General features: G+C 34.1%; 1 protein-coding gene across 4 annotated transcripts; it reads right to left on the reverse strand.

The window, feature by feature from the left end:
- Nucleotides 1–4,181: 4,181 nt before the first annotated feature.
- Nucleotides 4,182–19,670, reverse strand: LOC106063733 (uncharacterized). 4 transcript variants are annotated; one of them, XM_056022189.1, is made up of 9 exons: nt 19,563–19,620; nt 18,740–18,778; nt 15,414–15,988; nt 13,777–13,867; nt 10,847–10,944; nt 10,434–10,614; nt 9,115–9,272; nt 8,516–8,693; nt 4,182–7,910 (listed from the first exon to the last, which is right to left on the reverse strand). In XM_056022189.1, the coding sequence occupies exons 3-9, from the start codon at nt 15,618–15,620 to the stop codon at nt 7,516–7,518; spliced, it is 1,308 nt and encodes a 435-aa protein (XP_055878164.1). In that variant the 5' UTR covers nt 15,621–15,988; nt 18,740–18,778; nt 19,563–19,620; the 3' UTR covers nt 4,182–7,515. The 4 variants fall into 4 exon arrangements, with proteins under 4 accessions (XP_055878164.1, XP_055878165.1, XP_055878166.1 ...); XM_056022190.1 differs by lacking the exon at nt 18,740–18,778 and having other exon boundaries at nt 19,563–19,670; XM_056022191.1 differs by lacking the exon at nt 19,563–19,620 and having other exon boundaries at nt 18,735–18,759.

Raw genomic sequence — 19,670 nt, forward strand, 5'->3', positions numbered from 1 at the left:
GGGCAGGATTTGAACCCTCGATATTATAAATCCGAACGACAGTCCAGCGAGCAAACCGCACGACCAGGCAGCCTATATTAGAACGTTCTCTTTTTTCCTCGAGTGTCTTTCATTTAAAGTATGTCATGCTCAAATAGCCCCCCCCCCCCAAAAAAAAAACAAAAAAAAAAACAGATCACCTAGAGTATTTCTTTAAACTCAAATTTTTAGGAACCATAGGAGCTAGCCTATCTGATATCATCTACTATCCAAATCAATAGTTATCTCAATTTCGAAAAAAACCTCTTCAGTTGGTCTTTAAATTTATAATTGAACATACACTACAGTTTATCTATCCTAAAATTCCCCCATGTTTGGGTAAGCCTATAGGCTGCAATAGAGGCTTCTATAGAGTCAGCCCGAGGAAAAATTGGAAGCCGGCGACCTTTAGCCTTTGCAGTTTTCAGCCTGGTCGTGCGCGCGCTGGACTGTCGTTCGGTTGTCTCGATGGTCCAGGTTTCCTATCCTGCCTGCTGCCATCCCCCGTCGTCCTGCGGGAGGTTTGGACTAGGGTGTAAATTATCTTTAACTCCGAAGGAACACCCGAAACATGTAAAACACTCTACAAACACAGTGCTATGGCCTGGCAGAGCCTGACGATGCCGCTGATCCCAACTGTATCGTCTCTTGCCGAGAGGGGTGAACGTTTTAATTGTATGGGCGACATCGCTCCAACCATAATATAGCTAATGCCCAAGCATTCTTCTCATTTCTCCATGAGATGATATATAGTCGTTTTACAACTGAAGGAAGTGCCCATGGCCCCATGCATACAGTTTATCACATGGATTAGCTTTGCGAGATCCTTGCGCACCTAGAGGAGGACATAGAAGAAATGTACCCAACGAAAGACACCAAAAAAAAAAATTAAAAAAAAATAATAATGAAGAAAACACTAAAAACTATTTATTTATGTCTATGTGTATTTCTCAGACGTAAGGAATTTCCAAGCACATTTTTGTTTCAGACTGTAAATTGTGAGAAGAATCTCGGACACTGAAAGTTTAAAAATACCGTTGCTTACAGTTGAAAAATAAATTTGCAAACAAATTTTTTTTTTCATTGAAACTATTTACAACGCAATGTATAATGAAGCATAATTTTTAAAATTCTTCCCAAGAAGGCCCTACCAGTCAACTTTTAATTAAGAGCTTATACTGTGTGACTTGACGAATCACAAACACTACACCAACGCAGCAGTTGGAACACCTTAGTTTCCTTCCTGCTTGAAATACGGCGCAAAGCTTCTATTTTCCAGACAACCAACACACCATCATCTTTTGCTGGCATTCCTTGACATTTCGAGCTACAACTGCATCACAGTAATCTTTAATTTCATGGAAACTCGTAATATCTATCTGTTGATGTTCCACGCTTCCGACACTTGGCTTTTAAAAAATATTTTTGTTATTATCCGCTCTCTGTGGTCCTATTTAAAAGAAAATTTGGTCCTAATAGGCAGACTTGACTTTCTTAATCCTGCGTACTTCAGGTGGCGCATAGGGCTGGAACCACACCTCTTCACCGAACTCGGTTATAGGCCTAAGCAGATTGTTTTCAACTGTTACCATGTCATTCCAGTATCCTAAACTTCGTTGATAATTACACGTATATTATGGAACCAGTAAATAATAGAATTTGTTTAGTTACTTTAGGATTCGATACTAATAAACGGCTGGTCCGATTAACCGTTAGTCAAATTAACCGCATTTGATTATTTATCAAGCAAATATGCTTTTTTTTTTTTTTAACTAATTTTTAAGAGAGACGTTAGCAACAACATTAGTTTGAAAGGTTCTTTTGAAGAAGACATTTCAATGCGTCTTCGCCCACGCAATTCTACCTAGAGTCTACTATTTTCCACTTTTTTCTTTCGTTGGGACGTTTTTTTTTTTGTTTTGTTTTTTTACTTTTGGGTGTAGAATTAGTTTAATGTCTTGCTCAGGACAGTTTTTAAATGCTGGGTGTTGAAGAAACTTAATTGCTGGCTGGTCGTTCAGACTTCTCGATGATCCCAGGTTCATACCCAGGCCGCTGCCCTCCCCCGTTCCAGCGGAAGGTTTGGACTAGGGAGTAAATTACCCTCAACTCTGAAGGAAGATAACAAAATTGTAAAAGATTTTACAAAAAAAAAAACATTTAATGTCTTGCTCCTGTTAGTAGAACCATCTACTTGAAGTGAGATGTTAATTTGTTATAATGACTTGCACGGACGTCATAAAAAGTAAAATACTACAAGATGTGCAATAAATTCTTAAATCGTTGTCATTTAAAGAGACAAAACATTTCGTAAACAAAACGGAACTATACGGTTTTATTTTCTAACATGTTAAAAAAAGAAAAAGGCCTGCTTATTTAGACTTTGGACCCTTTACCATGGTATTTATTTAGATTTAGACATTGAGATTTAGAAAACGATTCGAACACTGGACTGTCCAGAAAGATTTTTAGGCCATACAAAATCGACAATGACTGTAATATATATATCTCAACAAAAAAAATCAGCAGCATCTTTATCAAATTCCATTTGAATGAGGGCTTGAGAGGTTCTAAACTTCTCTTGGACAGGAAACCCGGTGCTGTTGTGCGTAATTCACGTATCTCACCGTACAAGTCAAGAACTTAATGGTTACCTAGACCTGTCGAGACGGAGAACAGTAGGCACTCAAAGTTTGGCATGAACCATGCGAATCAACACATTCTAGAAATCAAATCTAGGGAGCCTCCATAAAGTTCTTTACTTGTTTCCCTTTGCAAGTTACCGTATTCTCAAAAACAGACACAAGAACTCTTGTGCTCTTAGCTATTACAAAAATAATGAAACCATTGAATAAAATCCAACGTTCTGAAGTCAACTTCCAAAAGGTAATGCTCCAGAAAATGTGCTTTCATGTTGTGTGCTTAGAATGTATTGTTCTGTGTAATGTGTATTTCTTTCAAGCGAATACAAATAATTATTATTGATTAGGGGCCTATATCAGTTCCAGTAGTTCATTTGTGTAATGTATATTTCTTTCAAGCGAATACAAATCATTACTATTGATTAGGGGCCTATATCAGTTCCAGTAGGTCATTTGTGTAATGTATATTTCTTTCAAGCGAATACAAATCATTATTATTGATTAGGGGCCTATATCAGTTCCAGTAGGTCATTAAAAAAAAAGTTCTCGCAAGCTATGCAGTAAGGTAAGTTTCCCTGTCTTCCGAGAAATTGATATGCCCTAATTTCTTCTCCAGGGAGCATTTCTAGGCTTTTCATAAAGGATCATAGACTATCCATGCATCTAGATCTAGCCCCCACTATTGATCTTGTTATCATGATCCAAATAATATAGCAGGAAGCAAAAATTAAACTATACTACTTTCATTGGAGCAGTTTTCTAATCCAACTGAATACATTCTGAATAAATCATTTAAATCGCTAAAAACTGTGTTGCCCAAAGCTAAACAATTATAAGCTTCATGTCAAAACTATTATAATTCAAATATATCAGCTGTCTTAGGGAGGACAAACGACTTCATATTGCCAGACTGAAAAGACGTGTTATTGTAGTGAGTTAGATTTTGTCCAAAATACCATTTTATAGTATTACTAAAGACTACTACAGTTAGTTCATTTCAAGTTGATTTGTTTATATTGTAATAAAAGTTATATTTAGTATTGCTTACTAAGAAATTATTCAAGTTTTTAAAGTTAAGATATAATATGCCTACAGCGGTTTAGTTGTCATCCAGCAGTTCGGTGCTACAAGTCAACGACCATGAACCACAAATATATTGATACTTAATTTCCAAAATGAAATCAAAATCTGGAGCCAATCATATATTATAAAATTTAATACCTAAATCATTCCCCAAAATATACTGAAATTATACTTCTTTTGAAAATCACCAGTTACAGTATGTAATCTTATATAATAATTTGTATTCATAAAGCAAGTTAAAACTTTGAAACAATATAATATTATAATGGCAAATAGAACTTAAATAGTACATTGACTTGCAACAAAACCTGTGACTGTGTGCTATAATGTCAGTGAAATCAAATGAGCAGCACAAAACATAGTTTATACCAAAAAATGCACACACAAAAAAAAGATTATTTTTGAACTGAATGATATAAATAAAACATACAACTGTAATAGGCATGAACAAAATAAATTGAATGTAATTAGCCATAGTGATTTAAAACAAAAGTGAACAGAGACAAAAGATGCCCAGTGCAATACTAGGTCCACTTAGACACTAAATACACCTGGAAACTGAATAGTGATTCCATGCAAATGAGGAGAACTCACCAACAAATGTTGAATAGCCCTGAGGAGGAGGTGTGGAGCTTTCTAGAGAATAAAAAAGGGATCATGCTACATTGTGAATAATTTCAATTCTACCTCCATTTTTTTTTTCAGTTGTACTTAAACAAAAAACCTAATTAGAGAAAGTCTATAACATATTTATTGAAACAATGCATTGTACCGGTACTTTCTTGAACAATGTATTGAGCATAAGCTACTAATAAATAGTTAAGAATAAAGTAAAGTCAACTTACTTTTCAAAACAAAATTGTAAATAAAACTAATTTACATAGTCCTGAAAAATTTAGCCCTTATTTGTTTTGCTTCTTGGACTAATTAGTCACTTTTTAAAATACTTGATTTAAGTCTATAAATAAGGCTGAACATAATGCATGCATACAAAAAGATAAATAAAAAGTGAAACTCATTTGAGACATTTTGTCACACACAAAAATATATTTTGGCATAACAAGGAACAAACTTTTTGGCAATCAAAATCTTAATTTAAAATATATTTTAAGGTCAGTGCTAGCAGGTAGTGTGAACAAGGTAAGAGATGCACACAGCCACCCAGTGAAAGAAAATGTCTATTGATGCTTCAAATTTATGAGTGAAATTATGAGTTTACAGTTAAATATAAGGTAAGTTTCATGCACACATGAACAAAACTACAAGCTGCATCAGGTCAAAGTGATGTATTTATATTGCTTTGAATGGTGAAAGATCCTTTGATTAAATGTGTACAAATAGAACTAAATGACAAAGATAAAGTCTTTGAAGAACAAGTCATATAATAAATACATAGACACAAACATTATCACAAGTTAAAAGTGAATATTAAGTTCATTAGCATCAATATTAAACTTCAACACATATTCAAAATACAAAATCAATGCCTACAATTTAATATCACTTGAGGTGGTCTAACAAATATATTCTCAATGAACCAAGGCCCAAACACACTTTGATCAATACAAAGTGGAGCAAGTTTGACAGCTTTGTTTCAGTGAACTTTTTCAACTGAAAGACTCAATTGTGGGTATGTTGAACAACATCAAGGATTTTTTATTTGAGAATAGACAAAAAAAACAAAAACATTTTGAATTTCAGTCAAGACTGATTAGGAGAAAAAGCAAGATTTCAAATGGCACATTTTTAATAAAAGCGAATATCCAACTCTGTTCATGCCATTAATACATGGTTTGGTTTTCAGGAAGGCTGATTATAAATAAGTTTAATGAGAAATTTGTCAGAAATATTCAAATAGAAAAGACCTCAAAAATGTTGTACACAAAAAAAAAGACAATACAATAAAGAACACAATGGAAAAATTATAAAAGTCTTAAGGAGTTAAAGGTTTGTCTTTGATACCCAGTGGTCCAATGGACAGATGATGTAAAAGGCATCTGTTTCTATGTTCAGTTGTTCTCCAGATTGTCATGTGGCCAACACAATCAAATCCCAGTATTCACTGGGATCCAACATTGAGATCTCTGTTTGAAAGTCAGGGGCCGTATCACTCAACCAATCCCTCCTTCATAATGAACTTAAGTACATAAAAATAGACATTGTAACTTAAGAGTTCAAAATGAGGTCCTGTTCTGTTTCAGAGGAATAAAGAGTGCACTAATATCTTATCTTATAAATTACAGACATTCCTTCAAATGAAAGATAATAACATTGCAAGATACAGAATGTTTATCTTTCTTCTTCATTTACCCCCCCCCCCCTGTTTTTTTTCCTTTCCTAATAAGTTTATTATTTATAGAGTTGCTTGACTTGTTTCTTCAAAATTTGAGAGATCTTTTATCTAAAGGAAAATATTGGGCAGCCTAGTTTGAAATAAATGAGAGACCACCAAATCAAAAACAAACATAAGACCACAAAATGTGTAAATACAAGCATGTGGATGTGACTATAAAATATAAACCATTAATGCAAAGCTTTAGATGTCAGCATAAAACTACAGTCGAATAGATGCAAACATGAACTGTAGGATTTCAAACATAGGACTTAATGAAATTAAGATACTTAGTTTTTTAATTATAAGCTGACAACATGGCAGTGGATTGCAGGCATGGGAGCGCAATGATGAAGCTGTAATGTCATCATGACCTAAGAAAGTGAGATCAAAGATATTCAATCAATTTTAGAAGAATTCAAACACAATTAAATTGAAGCCAAAAAATAGGACAACACATTAGAGAACTGAGATTGCTGACAAAAGAGACTACAAACCAGGGAATGTAATCAACAACACAAACAAATGAAACAATGCCCTCACTATTTCATGGAACTTCAAATGAATACAACAAAAGTGACTTTTAGACAGCAAGGAATCTGCACAGAGAAGTATAGTATTGGTTCACACATCAACTATTATTCAAATAACATGTGACTAGTCAAAACAGAGCCTCAAAAGCATTAGGGTTTAAAATCTTAGGTTAATTTAGATATAGAAAATGCTGGCAGGTTTGCCAGATTACATGATAAAAATATACTAAAAAATTATTTTCAATATTGACTGTACTGTCTAGAAGACTGCAGCAAACAAAAGACAGAAAAACCCAGAGTCTTGTAGCAGACATGGGGAAGTAGAGAAGAAAACACGATTGAAAAGAATGTGCCTGTACCAACTATCAAAACCAGAACTAGATAGAAGGTACACTGTACTGTGCACCATTTAGGCACTATTAATCACATAAGCACAGAAATTCAGTGTCAGATCTACATCTGCCCTGGATAAAAACAGCAGCTCTCATCATCAACTATCACATGCTGAACAAAAAGTATGAGTAATTGTTTAAATATTAATTTATTAAGTTTTTATTCACATGACTTTTTTTTTTTTTTTGGCATTTTTATAAAGTTTATTTTCCAAGCAATAACATTAACACTATTATAAACTGAAAACAATATTTACATATCAAAAAAAATAATTAAATTAAGGTTATGATGAGAAATATCCCTTCGGTTTAAACATTTGTTTAGAGATTTCAAGTTTTGGAAGCCAAATATTTCAAGAGATTAACATATCACATTAGATAGTCATTAGTTTTGTAAACATTTTGGGTTGGAAAAAAATATTTAAATATTCAAGTAAGGTCAATTCTTTTTAAAGACAAGCAATTCTATTATGCCTTGTCCTGGTACCCTGAACAACATTAAATTCGAAAGGCAATCAAGAAATCTCACATCCGCATTTTGATTTTACAGATGACCCATGGTGCTTGTGTTTTTTACAAGACTTACGCCCTCTCATCAAGCTACTTTGACAGGCAGGCTTCAGATGACTGTCTATTAGGTCCTCCTCCTTCCTGCATGAGTGCTCACAATCCGACCTCCTCACTGATGCACAGGACAACATGCTGTAGGAGTGGTGACAGGTGGAAAACTTTCTGATGCAGTCTCTGATGTAGATCTCGTAACGAAGGTCCAGCTCCCTAGCTGCAGATATCTGCTCCAGCCTTGCTGGGATCTCCACAGCTTTAGCACACTCCCGGGAACACGCCCAGTGTTGGAAAGGCACACATGTATTGCCAAGGTATGGATTTTTAAAGGTAATCACCTTGAAACCTAATGAGTTTTAAAATGGTCAATAGATCAACTTTAAGAAAAAAAAGCCATACAAATATTTACTTAAATTAACAATTACCTGATATTTGTTTAACTCTTTTTCTCCTGAACAATGCTCCCATCATTGATTTGAAACAGCCTTTTCAATATGATTGAAGCTTTAAAAAAACTCATTTTTTTCCCCTCCCAAAATGTTTATAATTGTTTAAAAGTTTACCTTACATAGTTTCCTTTTGTTAAACATCCAGATTTTTTCAAAATGTTTTTACATAGTAAGTTGCATTTGAAGCAAGTTACTTAAATCATTATTTATTTTGTTCTTTAATTTGATTTTTCTGATTAGCTCAAGGTTTCCATTGTGCTTATTTTCAAATGCACTTTCAATAAGACAAAGCAAATACTTCCTTCAGAAAGTGAACAATAATTTTGAAGCGAGAGAAAAAGTAAAAAAAAAAAATTTATGACAATAAAATTCAACTTTTGAAAGACCTGTCTTTGACACAGGGTCAAAAAGTAGTTTGGCTCTGAGGATTAACCCTATAAAATATTTAAAACACAAATGCCTTTTAAATATCTTAAACTCACATGCAAACATCTGAACCTACCATTAGAGTTAGTGAAGCAAGCTTTATTACAGTGATGACAGATATTAAAGAGCCTGTAGATGTCTGCTATGTAATCTTTCAGAACAGGAACTATTGTTGGGTCTTCAAAAAAATTATGTTTAGAACCTATGATAGCCTTTGCAGCCCAAAACTGCAAACTCTCATACTGTCCATAGGGCTGAAAAGAAAATGGGTAGCTGAGAGATTCATGTATTTGTATGCATGATAGGTGCTCTAAAGATAATTAATAAGGAACAAATTTGTTATTCTTAAAGATATTTAATAAGGAACAAATTTGTTATTCTTAAAGATAATTAATAAGGAAAAAATTGGTTATTCTTTTGAGGTCTAACAATCTACCAAATGTTATAGCTACGTATTCCATTAATAAAATATATAGAGAGAAAATTATGTAAACATAGATAATAATTGGAAACTGATTCAATCCAATTTTTTCACACCTGTCCCTGGATGACAACTGTATATAATAACCAACCTTTAAACAAAAAATATACATTAAAAAATAACTTTGGAGTTACATTTATTAAAAGTGTGGTTATACTAATGCTTGCACAGTTAAACTATGCAAGTTCACTTACCTGAGCCTCACATGTTACAGGTATGATACGCAGATTAACATCTGTATGGTACCACATGAAGGTTGACTTGAAGTAGTTGTGGTTACCATGACGATGGACTGTCTCTAGTGTTGACATGTAAGGCAAGAACCCAGGAAGTGCATCAAGTAAATTGTTATCTAGAGAGAAACGGTACAAAAAGAATGTTAGAAATTGAATTACTGACCAAGTTATAAGTCTTAAGTCTTCTAGGCTTAGGTGTCAAAGTAGTATGAAATCCATCCATCTCTAATTGACTCCCAAACTTGACATCAGGTGCAGAAGAATAACAAGTGTGTGGGTCATTGTTTTCAAAATAAAAATCAGTCAACAAAATCAAGTAAACTATTACCTCCCTTTAAAAAAAAACCCAAACAAACTTTTTTGTTTATATGTATCCTTTTAATCTATAAGATTAAAAAAAACAACACAAAAAAAAACCAAATATTACTAACATTATACAATGACAAACTTAGCTTCCTAATATTAATGATAGAAACTTTAAGAAAATGTATTTTAAAAATTGTATCCAATATGAAAAGTTTATTCAATGCAGAGGCAGACAGGATAAGTCTTGTAGTTTACAAGTCAGTAGCTATAATACATAAAACACTTAACCATAGAAAAATAAAGACACAAAGATAGAGGCACAGTTCTTATTCCATACACTATAACAAATTTGTACAAGTGCTCCTTCTTCCCTAGTGCCATTAGAGAATGGAATGGGTTGGGTGAATCAGCCAGGAAAACCAAATTAACATGCATGACTAGATTGACACATGAAATGCCAAGGACGTAATAATCTTCTTTTTTGAAGTAACGTCTGTTGTATATAAGATACAAAACCCTAGACTTGTGTTCAATTTCTGATACAGATTGATATTTTTACTCTATGTTGGATCCTTCAACTAAAATTTAAGAAAAATACATGGCTACTTGGTCCTGTGGTATGCACTCTGGACTGTCATCTTGAACGCTGTCATCCCCTACCATCCTACAGAATGGTTTGGATGAGGATGTAATCACATTCATTTCTGAAGAAAAATCATTACACTTTATATATGGATTGTTGGACAGAATGCCCCCAACTCTCAACGAATACCTGGCCCATCAACAAATACCTGGCCCATCCAAGGAAAGTAAAGATGACTTGTCATTGCACCAGCAACACAAGAACCCAAGTCAAATTTGTGCTTGGTCTTAAGCAATGGGTGAATTCTAAATGCAAGTTTTCTACAAACATGAAAGTCTAAATGGGCAATCTCAACCTTAAAACACTGGGCTACTTGCCTACTACTTACCTAGATACAAAGTACGTAGCTGAGTGAGAAATGTGAGCGAGTAGGGCAGAGACCAGACAGACAGCTTGTTGTTGGTTAAAGCTAAATATTCCAGTTTAGACATCCGTCCTACATCACATGGTAAATACTCTAAACTGTTGAACTTAAGGCTCAAATACTTAACATTGGGACAACGGAATATCTGAAAGTAGAAAGTAATATAAATTAAACCAGTCTGACTTCTCTTGATGGTGTCTATAGCTAATAGATGTTTGTCTTGTGTTATGTTCTTAGAAAGTGATGTTCTCAATTCAAACCACTGTTAGAGTGGGTCAACAAAATGAGCTTGAATTAATCCATTGTCTTGTAAAATGTATCAGGGTGAAAAAAACAACATTGTTTAAAATCTTGAATTTAAAAAAAAAAGAGTTTACTTCTCTGGGTAGGCGTGTATCATCCCCATACTTAAACATACTGTCTAGACTGAGTTCAGTGAAGTTGTGCAAATTTAAATAGCGCATCATCAGAGTCTCTGGAATTAAAGCAAAATCATTTGTGGAGTATAAATTATTAAAGATAATAATGAGCACATCCAGCAGTCAAAATATCTTTCTGTTCTGAGGAAGCCCTCAGTTAAAAAACAAAGACAAAAAGGAGACAACAATATTCATTAGTCAAATCACTCTGTTCAGTTTATGGGTAAACATAGTTTGAATTATGACGAATGTAAAAAGAAGACAATGATACACAGTGGTCAAATCACTTAGTCCAGTTTAAATAAAAATAATCACATTTTGAACTGCGATAAATGTAAAAACAGTGATACCCAGTTGTCACAAAACTCAGTCCAGTTTAAATAAAAATAATCACATTTTGAACTGCGATAAATGTAAAAAGGAAACAGTGATACCCAGTTGTCACAAAACTCAGTCCTCCAATTAAGAATATAGTTGAACATATTTTGGAGTGTGGTGAGTGATGTCCTGACAGAATTTGTTGTAAATTATGACACAAGCTCATAAGAAAGTAGTGTCTCCAATATTTACATTTCAGTATTCTTATGTTAGAGTCACATATATAGGAGGATAACAATTTTAAAATTTACTTTCATACAATCATAAAGTATCCTAGAATGAGCGAAGGAGAGAGATAAGTTCTGTGAAATAGAGTACATAGACTAATATTACAGAGATGCAGTTATAGTCAGATATGCAGAACAGTGAATTTCATTAGTTTAGTCAGTTTACTAGTACAGCACAATGAGTCACATCGAATGGCTAGTTCAAGTGGGTCAATTATTTTAAACTGAGCCCAGAAACTTTTTAATTTTAGTGAGTGAATTAGAATAATGGTAGATCATGGTGGCAGAGCGGTAAAGCGCTTGGCTTCTGAACCGAGGTCCCAGGTTCAAAACCCGGTGAAGACTAGTATTTTTAATTTGGGTATCTTTGGGTGCCTCTGAATCCACCCAGCTCTAATGGTTACCTGACATTAGTTGGGGAAAGTAAAGGCAGTTTTCCTTGTGCTGGCCACATGACACCCTTGTTAATCATGCGCCACAGAAATAGAGGAACTTTACATCATCTGCCAGATAGACCGCAAGGTCTGAAAGGGAAACTTATACTTATTTTCTTATTCACCACTTTTGTGTTGCAAACTTATGGGACTATTTAAAAAAAAAAATAAAGCATGACGTAGCATATGCAGTATTAAAATCCAAATTTTCAATGGTCTAAGGCGACCCCTGGAAAACCGTTATTTGACCCCTAAGGGGTCTTGACCCCTAAGGGGTCGTGACCCACAGGTTGAGAACCCCTGGTCTAGAACTTCTAACTCAATTATATTATCGGTTTTATTGGCTGGTTCAGTCAACCAGATCAGTGCATTAATATTTATATTTAGGAACAGGCTTACACTAGATAAAAAAAAAAAAGTTAAAACACAGTTAAGTCAAACATTCTACATGGCAGCAAAAGATAATATTAATTTTAAAAATTGGACCGTCTGAAACTATGAAAGTATTTCACAACTAATTTTTTATTTCATAACAGTTGATGCTAGCTAACCTGACTGATCTGTTCAGTTTATGGGTAAACATAGTTTGAATTATGACGAATGTAAAAAGAAGACAATGATACACAGTGGTCAAATCACTTAGTCCAGTTTAAATAAAAATAATCACATTTTGAACTGCGATAAATGTAAAAACAGTGATACCCAGTTGTCACAAAACTCAGTCCAGTTTAAATAAAAATAATCACATTTTGAACTGCGATAAATGTAAAAAGGAAACAGTGATACCCAGTTGTCACAAAACTCAGTCCTCCAATTAAGAATATAGTTGAACATATTTTGGAGTGTGGTGAGTGATGTCCTGACAGAATTTGTTGTAAATTATGACACAAGCTCATAAGAAAGTAGTGTCTCCAATATTTACATTTCAGTATTCTTATGTTAGAGTCACATATATAGGAGGATAACAATTTTAAAATTTACTTTCATACAATCATAAAGTATCCTAGAATGAGCGAAGGAGAGAGATAAGTTCTGTGAAATAGAGTACATAGACTAATATTACAGAGATGCAGTTATAGTCAGATATGCAGAACAGTGAATTTCATTAGTTTAGTCAGTTTACTAGTACAGCACAATGAGTCACATCGAATGGCTAGTTCAAGTGGGTCAATTATTTTAAACTGAGCCCAGAAACTTTTTAATTTTAGTGAGTGAATTAGAATAATGGTAGATCATGAAATTAAAATAAGCAAAATATCCCCAAAATATATTTAAAAAAAAAATACTTCAAAAAAACAAAACAATCCTTCTTTAAGAGAAAGAAACACAAAATTACTGCAATATCTCTCAATACTTTAAGATTTATCTTTTCTATTTAAAAATTAATTAGCACTAATTAATCAACTAATTGGGTTTTTAAAAACTGATTCTTGTATTGCTATAGACAAAAAATAAATGTGCACATTTAAACTTGATCCGAAATAGGAAGTGGGAAAAATAATGTGCACAAGATTTGTACCAGACAGACAGATTTAATATATAAGTGCTGTAATAAAAAAATATAATACAATAAAAAAAAAAAGCCTAATACAAACTCTATCCAAGTTTAAAATTGCAAGTTACTACAAGCCAAACTGACAATATGAATATTAAGTCATTAAGTATTTTTTCCATTGTACAATATATATATAGTTAAAAAATGTAAGGGTTATTGATAACCTTTATATTTTAAAGCCTAAAAGAGATAATAGCTAACCTTAAAGGAGCAATTACAAAGGTTTTTTGCTTTATCCATATGTAATGGAAAATGAACACTATCTAGACACCAAACTAAGAACATCATATTTACCTCCATATTTAGGAATTTTTCTGCGATGCTCCCTGTCAATTTCTTCTTTGACAAACTCAATTAAATGTTTATGACGTTTGTGAATCATATCCTGGAAAATTGAACACTATTTTAAAACATAAATCAAAAAGAAATGTAAGCACTTAAAGAGCAGATAACTACTTTTCCTTCTAGCCAGATTTTTGTTGCTGAGCTGTAGGCTCTTTTGCAGCCCATGCCAAGGAAAAGTAGCATGTCATTTTTGTTCAGCTGTTTCCCATTGCCATGCAGAGTGTTGGTTAAGTTGGGATTGTCGTGGTAGTAGGGTCTGTATAAGGTGAATTTTATTGAGGCATTCAAGGAAAGTTAAAAAATGAAGAGAGGTATGTACAGGTTTAAAACATGAATTAAACCCAGACTATTTAGGCAGTAAAGCATTTGTTTTTTCACTCAACCATAATGCCTATTTTTACATTTATATTTTACAAATACATACAAATATTATTGAATAAATTATAGATTTTCCACTCATGTTAGTCTAGAATAGCGGTTGTCAATCTTTTTAGGTCGGGGATCCCCATTTACGACTCTCCACTATGAGGTAATCCAACTGTAACAATCAGAAGCCTAAGTAACTGTACTTTTCATAATGTTCTAAAACAGTTCACTTTATGTAAATATTTACTATGCATTGCCAATATTTTGGTTTAATCACGAACACAATTATCATTGTAGTCTTGAAATAAATATTTCTCACTATGATTAAATTATAAATAAAAAAAAATTGCATCTTTGTGACATTTATCTACTATTCTATTTCTTAGTCAGAGACATGGTGGCAGAGCGGTAAAGCGCTTGGCTTCTGAACCGAGGTCCCAGGTTCAAAACCCGGTGAAGACTAGTATTTTTAATTTGGGTATCTTTGGGTGCCTCTGAATCCACCCAGCTCTAATGGTTACCTGACATTAGTTGGGGAAAGTAAAGGCAGTTTTCCTTGTGCTGGCCACATGACACCCTTGTTAATCATGCGCCACAGAAATAGAGGAACTTTACATCATCTGCCAGATAGACCGCAAGGTCTGAAAGGGAAACTTATACTTATTTTCTTATTCACCACTTTTGTGTTGCAAACTTATGGGACTATTTAAAAAAAAAAATAAAGCATGACGTAGCATATGCAGTATTAAAATCCAAATTTTCAATGGTCTAAGGCGACCCCTGGAAAACCGTTATTTGACCCCTAAGGGGTCTTGACCCCTAAGGGGTCGTGACCCACAGGTTGAGAACCCCTGGTCTAGAACTTCTAACTCAATTATATTATCGGTTTTATTGGCTGGTTCAGTCAACCAGATCAGTGCATTAATATTTATATTTAGGAACAGGCTTACACTAGATAAAAAAAAAAAAGTTAAAACACAGTTAAGTCAAACATTCTACATGGCAGCAAAAGATAATATTAATTTTAAAAATTGGACCGTCTGAAACTATGAAAGTATTTCACAACTAATTTTTTATTTCATAACAGTTGATGCTAGCTAACCTGACTGATAAGAAAATAATTATAAATCACATTGATAGTGCCAATAAGTTATTAAAAAAATAGGCTAAAGAATAATTCTAACAGTTTCACTATTTAACACTCAGGTACAAAAACTTACACGTATAATATCCAACAATTCACTTGGGAAAGATGAATCATCTTTACTGAATAAAGTATTGAAATTTGCACAAGTAGCTTCCAATTCATTAGCTGATTGAGAAAGTATTTTCTTTTGAATGTGATCTAGCCATTCATACCATAAAGAAGGCTGTTGCTGAAATCGTCGGAACAGAAGCAATTCAACTCCATAAAAAGGTTCTTCCATTATATTTGTAAATGTAAACAATCCCAGTTGTTTACTTCTAAAGTTAAATGCTTATATAATCTAAAAGAATAGTATCAAACACTAATCTAGATTGTAAAACTGTCCACAAGCTTGGTGTTGGAGCTTGAAGCAAGAATCAGATCTATTTGCAGTTAGATCTAGATTAATATTTACAGTCATATATCTCTGAATCCATTAGAAACATCCGTCAAATTATTCAGTTATCAATATATTCCTGCACAGTGTACAGACAGTACAGTTTTTGAGGCTGAGAAATGATATCTAGAATCTAGATAGATCTAGAACTATTTAACATTTATTCTCATATTCATATCTCTGGTTATGCATTGTCTTGTTTGTTGTTAGATCTAGAAAGGAGAAAGATTTTGAATTAACCATTGCTATAGATAGTATAAATTAAATTAAAAAGATAAATAGATTCTATTCACTTTTTTTAACAGTAACTATACTGACTATATATATATATATATATATTTATATATATATACTGTTACGTCTCTGGCTATCCAGGCTCTCTGCTAACTGCACCACACGACACAATGAAATTAAAGAACCTTACAACTCTGGGCTTCAAAGTAACAGTAACAGTTTAATTTCAAATACATCATACAAATACTGTACAGTTGGCAACAACATTACACTGACTGTTCAAAAACCTTGCTTCTGCTCTGGACTGAATCACACACCGTGCTGGTTCTGACTTCACCTTATACTGGTCACATTGCAAAGTAATGTGAAGTGTTACCCTAACACACTCACTCTAATATAGGGTCCCTACAGGCCTTCTAGAATCGGATGGAACGTCGCTTGACCACTGGTTGATCACATTCACTGTGACTCAGCATTAGGTTTCAGTTAACTTTCTTGACCATCATCTGGGCTTCGCCCTTTAGTCTCAGCAGCAGACCACTCGTCTGTTGGGTTCAGACCTTGTGGATGACTTTCTGGTTCAGACCTTGTGGATGACTTTCTGGTTCAGACCTTGTGGATGACTTTCTGGTTCAGACCTTGTGGATGACTTTCTGCTAGCAGGGGTCCACCAATGTTGTCGTAATCTATTTGGCCGACTGAAGTACTTACATCAGGTACATCTGTAGCAAAAGTGTTGGTTGAACTATTGGCCTCTTCTCTTGTTTCTTCACCTGTCTCTTTCTGCAAGTCACCATTGATCACATTCTAAAATTCAGCCAACATCTGTTGTTTAAAGGTGATAATTATCTCTACTACGTCGGGTTCTAACTAGAACAGATAGTTGTCTGATTTTGACCTTCTTCAGTTAGTTCTTCTTGGAGACGTGCTTGCAAAGTTTCCTTATTTCCGATTGCCTTCAGCCCTTGATCACGGAGTTCTTGCCTCAGTTTTTTCAATTCCAGTTCATACAGCAGTTTCAGACGAGCCATAGTAGATCAGATCCCACTTCTTGACGCCAGTTGTAACGTTCTCCACTATCCAGGCTCTCTGCAAACTGCACCACATGACACAACGAACTTAAAGAACCTTACAACTCTGGGCTACAAAGTAACAGTAACAGTTTAATTTCAAATACTTCACACAATACTGTACAGTTGGCAACAACATTAAACTGACTGTCCAAAAACCTTGCTTCTGCTCCAGACTGACTTCACACACTGTGCTGGTTCTGACTTCACCTTGTACTGGTCACACTGCGAGGTAACGTGAAGTGTCTTGACTCTAACGCTGTTGGACCAAATAATAACTGACCATAGGGATGTCACCTTCATCTGGATCCCCTCCCATGTGGGCATAGAGGGAAACAAAATGGCAGACAGAGAAACAAAAAGAGCCCTTAATCAAGCGGTGTCAGGAACCCAAATTCCCTGCTCAGACCTGAGACAGAGTATTGCCTCTGCCACCTATCCAGAGTGGCAGGATCGGTGGGAGGCTGAGACCCACAACAAATTCAGACAGATTGTGGCGGATGTCAGGTGGCGGCCAAGGCATGGAAGCATGACCATGTCCAGACTTAGGATTGGCCAAACCTGCATCATGCACTCCTTTGTGCTGAAGAGAGAGGAGCCCCCAATTTGTGAGTACTGTGACTCTTGTCTCATCGTGGAACATATCCTCATTGATTGCCCCAGATACCAGGATACTAGGGGGAAATTTTTTAGACCGTACAACTTAAAAACACTGTTTGACAGTGTCGATCCTGGGAAGGTACTGGGCTTTGTCCGGGAGGTGTGGTTATCTGCGATGGTTTGATTTGTGAAATCGTGAATATATAAATCTACAAAAGATTTTTATTAAATTATTAAATTTTTACTACCTTTACTGTTGTGACTGTGAATGGACCTTGATTTTAATGGCTTAACTATATAAAATTTAGCTCTTGTGGTATGAAGGGAGAGTAACCCTTGAGGGATTACGGGCACAACATGGCCTAAATTGTGCAGATGTGCCAAAAACTCAAACTCTTGACTCTAACACACTCGCTCTTATATAGGGTCCCTACAGGCCTTCTAGAATCGGATGGAACTTTGCTTGACCACTGGTCGATCACATGTGTGTACTGTCACTCATCGCGGTCGACCATTTGTCTAGGGCTGGCCTGGGGCAATTAACGTAGTCTAAAAACACACAGAGCACTACCCCCATCTGTGTCACCACCAGGTTTATAATAATACTATATATATAGTCTATAATATACTTATATTAGTTATATAGTAAATATACAGTAAATCTAGTAACAGTATAACAAGTTTAGATCTATAACTCTATAAAAATTCTTCTCATACTGTTGTACTAGATTTAGATTATATTCTATATAACTAATATCTTAAACTCTGATGACTTAGTCTTAGTATCTAGATTGACTAGATCTAGATTCAGATCTTTCTAAGTATAGATCTAGATTCTAGATCTAGTCTAGTCACATCTGAGCCTAGGCCTAGACTCAAGTCAAAGTCTATCTATACTATAGATAGACTATAGATGAACTAGATTAGAGATCTAGAGATAAGTAGAGTAGATATACTCTAGTTAGTAGTTTAGAATAGATTTTTATTTGTAACTTGATTGTCTTGAACTCACATGGCTAGTGTACAGGACTATCTTATCTTATAAAATACAGACCTTACCTCAACTAGATCTAGATCAGGATTGATCTAAAAGACAATCTAAGTCACCAAGTGGTTAGAAAAATAGATATAACCTGTTATAAGTCAAATAAATAATTGTAATACTAATAATAGGATTTAGAAAAGATTGTTAAAAATAACAGATAAGACGGACTATGATAAGAGGACTTGTTTTGCATTGGAATATCATATTAAAACCCCATGACTACTGAGACTCAGACTACTGTAGACTGTACTGATAAATCTAGACTCTAGACCTATTATTTATTATTATATAGATCTAGATTACTACTTTACTAGATCTAAGTATAGATCTAGTTACCATAATAATTATGATAATTAATTGGTAATCATTCCAAAAATCATGATAATAATGATAAATCAAATGATTAAAATGACCCATACTGGCCCATAGACAATTTTAAAATAACAATCACAATGAAAAAATAAGTCAATAACTTCATTCTTCAATAAGTTATAGATCTATAATGATAATCTAATAAAATCTAATATAATATTAAGTTAATCTAATTACAATAAAGAATAATAACTAAGTCTAAACTAATAAGTAAAAACGTAACAATAAAATAATGTAGACTAGACAGGCGCTGACAGGGTATACGGTACGGTATACCCTAGGCCCTAGACTGCCTTAGACTGTCTAATAAAGACAGTGAGTTGAGTGAGTAGTACTAACTCAGTAACTGAGAGAGACAACTAGACTCTAGACCTAGAATGGCTAGATCTAGCAGACTTGGTCAATCTAGATAAGATTGAAGATTCTACTACTAGACTAGATTAAATCTAGATTAGAATACAATACCTAGAAATCTAGATTTAATCTAGATTACTCTAACTATGATATGATATTTCTAAATAGATCTATCATCTAGCCTGCTTTTTTTTTTGTTTACATTTTCTTCCTTAAAAA

Source organism: Biomphalaria glabrata, chromosome 3 (assembly GCF_947242115.1).
Source record: "Biomphalaria glabrata chromosome 3, xgBioGlab47.1, whole genome shotgun sequence".
Classification (NCBI taxonomy): Eukaryota; Metazoa; Mollusca; class Gastropoda; family Planorbidae; genus Biomphalaria; species Biomphalaria glabrata.